This window comes from Parus major, chromosome 1A (assembly GCF_001522545.3).
Source record: "Parus major isolate Abel chromosome 1A, Parus_major1.1, whole genome shotgun sequence".
Classification (NCBI taxonomy): domain Eukaryota; kingdom Metazoa; phylum Chordata; class Aves; order Passeriformes; family Paridae; genus Parus; species Parus major.
The window spans coordinates 32,670,428-32,676,427 of NC_031773.1; the positions used below are offsets into that span (position 1 = coordinate 32,670,428).

Below are 6,000 nucleotides of genomic sequence, written 5' to 3' on the forward strand. Positions count from 1 at the left end.
CCTCGCCTTCCCTGGCGGCGGCCGGCCGGCCGGCGCCCCCGGGGCTCCGCGCTCACCTCGCTCCGGCTCGGCTTGCAGGCAGATGGGGATGTTCTTCTTCCAGCCCGGCATGGCTCCGCGCTGCCCGCTCAGCGTTGCTGCGGCGGCGACGGGGGGCGGCTCATGGCAGGGCGAGGCGGCGGCGACCCGCGCTCGGGGGAAGTCGGTGGCTCCGGCGGGCAGCGGCGGAGGGGCGGCGGCCGCGCGGTGGGAGGGAGAGAGAGGGCGGGGGAGGGGAGGCGGCGGAGCTCCGCCAGCCGGGGGACGGGAGGGAGGCAGGCGCGGAAGGAAGGCGCGGGCTCGCCCCGGTTCAGCCGGGGAGCGGAGGGGGTGGGCGGGGGGATTGTGGGAGGCAGAGGAGAGCGCTGCCCGGCGGCAGGTGGCCCGAGGCGGCGGCCGCACAATGGAGGGCGCGGGGCGGGCACGGCCGGGCCAGGTGGGGCGGGCGCGGCGCCTCTCGCCCGCCAGGTGCGGGCCGGGGCCCGGAGCGACCCCACGCCGGGGGAGCGGGCCGGGGGCTGCGGCCGGGGCCGGGACTGGGGCTGTAGTTGTGGTTGTGGCCGTGACGCTCCCTGACACTCCGCACCGCTGCGAGGGTCTGAGTTTCGGCCCCCGCGCGGCCGTGCCGCCGTCCCTCGGCTCGCTGCAGTCACAAGGGCTCGTCCCTTTCCCCCCGCAAATCCTGAGTGGCCACTTTCCCCGCACCCCGGTGTGCGAAAGCTGGGATACAAGGAGTTAAAACAGAGGCAAGCTCCCACGAAGGGCAGGGACGGGCCCCGATCAAATAAACCAGAATTTGCACCAGAAAGAGTCCAGGACCCGGTTGTGACAGGTCAAATTTCTGTCAGTACTACAGGCAGTTCCTTTTGACTAAAAGGCCTTAAATCTCACTACTAAAATTATTTCTGACACAGCCATGTCCTAACAGGAGACTAATGTTGTGATGATTAAATATTCCTTTTATTTTTTACAGAAAAGAAATTCAAAGTGGCAGGTTTGAATGTCATTTGAAAATAATGATAGCAATACAGATGAAGCTTTTTAATTTTCTGAGCCACTTTTGGGAGTGAACTCTTATAAGAGCTTCATCCTGCCTAACAATTATGTTGTGATTATTTTTATATTGTCTGTAACATCCTCACATTTATAGAAATTATCTGATTTTATGTAATCAAACAACTATATGTGAACCCTTTATTCAGAGGAAAATTTGAAGGGTTTAATTTCTGCTGTAAATATCATGACAATTTCCTGACACAGCATTCTTCTGTGTTGACTTTGTGCCAGCATGTCAAGCAGAATGTGTCTTGGTACTCATGAAAACCCCTTGTTTAAAATCCCATTGATGAAAGCTGCAGCTCCTGGCTTTTCCTTGATTGCACTTGGGCTGCAGTCCTGTCATCAGCAATGCTGCAGGATCACTGAGCAGTACCAGTGATCCAAACAGAGGAGGCATATCCTGGATTTCGGCTGAATTAAGAGAATGGGATGAAGAGTTCCTTTTGTTGACAACACTCCTGCAGCCAGGTGATACCTGATCTAGACCAAAACCCAGCAACGTGCTGTTAACAAACCAAAAACGTTTTACCAAGTTACAAGTGTCAGACTGGATTTATGTCAGCTTTGAATCATGTGACTATTGATATTTTTGTTTCATTATTGGGCACGCTGAATTTGGACTTCCTGCATATTTGAACCACAATTATATAGTCTTTTCTTTTAGAAGAGATATATTTATGCTAATCTTCTCCTTCCTTTCATAGTCCTTTTACTTAAATAATGTTTGGGGTGTGTTGGGGGCGGTGATATTGGTATTTCTAAAGAAAAATATCAGTGCGTATGTGAATTTCTAAGCACTATAAAATAAAGATTTCCATCTAGATTCTTTGCTCACTCAGGGCAAAACTTCCACACGATGCCTTTGGGGTGTTCAGGCAGAGAAAATGGAGAGAGAAGACTCTGCAGCTATTCAGCCCAGCAGGCACCAACACAAGGAGCAGGTGCAGAAAACACATAGAATATACAGCCAGGAACAGGTTTAAAGGCAATAAAGTGTATAGAAATATAACTACTTTAAAAAGAAAATTACTTTGGCATTTACCTCTGCCATTTCTTAAAAGACACCTGGACTTTCAAGGGCCATGGAATGAAATAAAAGTCCAGATGATTGTGTCATGCATGTCCTAAATCTTACATACTACCTCTGATGTCCACCTTTTACTCCTAACATTTCCATTATGAATGATAAAAATACAAACATTGAGCCTTAACACTGTAGTTCTGATCCTCCAGTTGATTTTTTTTGCCAGCACTGGAGTTCTGCAAAATTGCAGGTCAGAGGAATAAAGAAGTAGATTGCTCTACTCTTCAGTCCACAATAAGCCATTTTCTAGCTATTTTTTTATAGTGTCATCACTTTGAATGTGAATAAGAATTCCTTAGGACTGAATGTGGGATTTTTCAGGATTCTGCAGGAGTCATAAAATCCCAGCTGCTGGTTTGGATTTGCTCCAGAAATGTGTTTCAAAATGAGGGATAAGTCCTACTTTTTCTAAATATCACTGGCTTCTCAGGAACAAATAGATTACATATTAAATAGTTGACAATACTTGCATCATTAAATAGAATATGTATGCTTCTCTCTGTCTTATGCAGTACTTTACAAATAAATCCTTTAAGGCAATGACACTATAATTCCACATTTCTTTGCCATGGGAGAGGCTTGCATGGGTGCCTGGTTCAAGTTAATTTAATTGCTTTCTCTAACCCACATGAGCTGTTTTACACTGAACAACTGTTTCTGCATATCCCAATGCTTCTAATAGAAGAAAGCAGCCACCTGATTTAGATGTGCATTTTATGGCGAGTATATCACACAGGTATCTATAAACTTCTTGGCAATCTTCTGTCTACAGGTTTTTTCCCCAGAGAATTTTAAACTAATCAAATCTTGATTTTCAAGGAAGTACTCTTTCTTCTTATTTGATACTGCAACATGCAGGTCATCTGAAGCATGTACAACCCTAGAATTAATTAAAAGCAAAAGAAGTATCATATTCCTGAGGAAAGGTTTTATTCTATGAGCATTCTAAAGAAGAGATTATTTTTTTAAAAAATTTCCTTTTTCTTGCGCATTTCCTAAAAGTTAGGCAGGAGAAATATGAAGATGGTGAGGCAGAGGATTCAGTTGCTGGAGGATTACAATGTTTCTCAGTAACTGGAGATTTGCACTATAAATTACCTCTAAGCTAGGAGAGATGCCTCAGCTTCTGGGTCTTCTAAACCACTAGGTTTGTTTCATTTTATTTTTTACTAAGTAACTGATATTTTTGTGTTTGCATACACATTTTTAACTACAAGGAGCTTTAGAAGGTGTGAAGGAAAATCTCTTCAGCAAATAAAAGTCAAAAATTACCTAAAATAACTTAAGATATTGCAACTTCTATGGGTTTCTGGATCAGAACTTCCATATCATTCTGATAAAAATATTTGAGCATACCACATTGTTGTTGATGGCTCTGTTGTATTTGGCTGTGCCATCTAGGGAGAAGGGTAAGTTCTGATTTTTTTAGGTGGACTGGTCACCATTGCGAACCTGAGGCTGTGTTATTGTATTCTTACTAAGTGTTACATAAATGTGTGCAAGTCACATTAAATGTGATGTGATTTCTTTAAAAAACTGATATCAATCCTGCCAGAACTGAGCACTAGGCAGACCAGGGATGAACTCCATACAGCATCTTCTCTGCCCATTGCTCTTCTATTTTCTCTTTTGACATTTTCCCTTCTATTAATAAAATTGTCTTATCTTAAAAGCTATTGTCACATTGCTGAACATCAGGTCAAAAAGTTCACAGATGAGACATAAGGAGTATACCAACAATTGATTTTTTTTTTTTTAATTTTTTTAGACATAGTTTTGGACTTTTCTTAACAAATGTTTAAAAAAATGTAGTTGGACATCCTGCCACAGAGTGGTAGCCAGTCATCATCAGCCATAATGGGGAATATTCACCTTAGGCCAGTGTAGGAGACATGGTCCCTTTGGCTTGCTCTGTGTATGGTCCCATGAATCTCTTGCATTTTGGGGAGTCCAGCAGAAGAGGAGGATGTCTGAGCCTGCCTATGGAAATGGGCCCATCAGGAAGTTAAAACTCAAGTTACCTGGTTCCAAAGATTTAGGAATCAGACAAGTTCCAAAAAGATTTAGGAATCAGACAAAACATGAGCACAATTCATTTAGGGAAGTTTGCTACAGCCTTCAAATAAGCAAGAAGAGAAGGTGGGAGTTTGATGGACTGTGTGTGTTCAGGAACCTGCAATCCACCTGCTGCCCATGTTATGTACCTGTGTGACTTTGGATTTAGCTGTCTGGTGTTTTAAGGAGGCAGGAAGATTTTCTCTATTTCCCTTACAAGAAAACATTTTTAAGGTTTTATCTCATATCCTTGAACTACAGCAAACAAGCTCAGAGTTAGAAGAAGAGGATGTATATTCTTGGTCATTACAGCATCTTTGTGCCAAACAAACACAAATCCCACTAGACAGCAGACTTCTTGGGACTACCTACTTGCCTTTTCCTCTTTCTGTAACCTGCTCCAAGACAAAGAGACACCATTTCCCTGTGTGCTCAAGCTTTAAGCTCTGAAGAGATATAGGTACCCAAGATCAAAATTTTGGGGATTGTGCACTGCTAAAATAAAATACTCTAATTAGTGCTTATAACTGTTTTGTTTGCACAAAAAATGAGTAGTGTAAATCAGCTGCAAAGTGCTACACAATTACCAATGTAATGAAAAAAGAAAATTACACAAATATTTAATACCCTGACTTAATGCTGCCTTTTTGTGCTGATATTGAATTATAAATAACATAGATCATTAAGTGATCACAACCCTCTGTACAGTCCTACTCAGGAGCACCAAGGTCCATGATACCCATCACTCAGGGCTCTGCCACCTGCCTGGAGGAAGGCTCCACAGAATTTAAGTTCTGCTTAATTTCTGTGGTCAGCATAGGAAAGGCTTTCATTTTAATGCTTGGTTCTCTACATGGTCAAGCTGACTTTTACAGGAAAGAGATAAAGCCTGCAGCAGAAAAGGAATGTAGTTTTGGGTACAACTCAGGGTGTCAAAAACTTGGGATCAGCCTGCAGAAAAGAATGGCCATCCTGGGATGAGGAATGCTTAGGGAAAAGACTGAAGACAACCTGGAGGAAACAAATCCAGGCCCTGTTAACTGCCATTCATGGTGTTTCTACTGCAGGCATTATGGACAATGATTTCTGATTTCATTGTGACTAATGAGACTGTTATTGTCAAGGAAACTGCCTGTAATGAAACGGGATTTTGCTTTCAGATTTGAGAAGAGCTCACATGTTACCTTTTTCTCCCTTAGTCTTTCAAGATCCAAGGCAGATTTCATGGAGGGACTGGGAAAACAAGAGAGAGAGAGAGAGAGAGAGAGAGCAGATAAATAACTGACAATCTTTCCCTGACAATCCAAAATTAAGGATGTCAGGTAATCTATGTGGTAAACTTAGAAAGCTATTTTTCCTGGGGTCCTGGTTCTGCCTGTTCTCAGCATGCTGCTGGGTGAGGGCACAGGGGTTTAGAGGGTGCCAGTTTTGCTTTCAGCTCTCCTATGCTCCTTGTTCGGCAGCCTATCAGGGTTCACCTCCGCGTCTCCAGAAGACACAGTAACAGAGAACAGCCCATGCAAAACAATCTCTATTTGGCCCCTCAGATTCCTGAGGTACTTATGGTTTCTTTACGTGTCTTTCCTGCATATTTCATTTTGATGCCAGTCTGATGAGTTCTGATGAATGTATTTACTTACTTTTTCTGGCAAGCAACCTGCAGCCATGAATACTATTAATGACACTCAGTGCACTTTGGGAAGTCCATTATCAGAAAGCCAGCTGCTATTTCAGGCACATTAGTTATACCCATTATCCACACA

At 43.6% G+C, this 6,000-nt stretch overlaps 1 protein-coding gene across 3 annotated transcripts in view; it reads right to left on the reverse strand.

Annotated features, from left to right (window-relative positions):
• The window catches only part of GRIP1 (glutamate receptor interacting protein 1), a 310,822-nt gene extending 310,593 nt beyond the window's left edge, over positions 1-229 (reverse strand). For all 3 annotated transcript variants that reach the window (XM_033514247.1, XM_033514243.1, XM_033514241.1), the window contains exon 1: positions 57-229. In XM_033514247.1, coding sequence (XP_033370138.1) covers positions 57-111 — 55 coding nt within the window. In that variant the 5' untranslated portion in view covers positions 112-229. The remainder of the gene's footprint in view (positions 1-56) is intronic.
• Between the last annotated feature and the right edge of the window lie 5,771 nt (positions 230-6,000).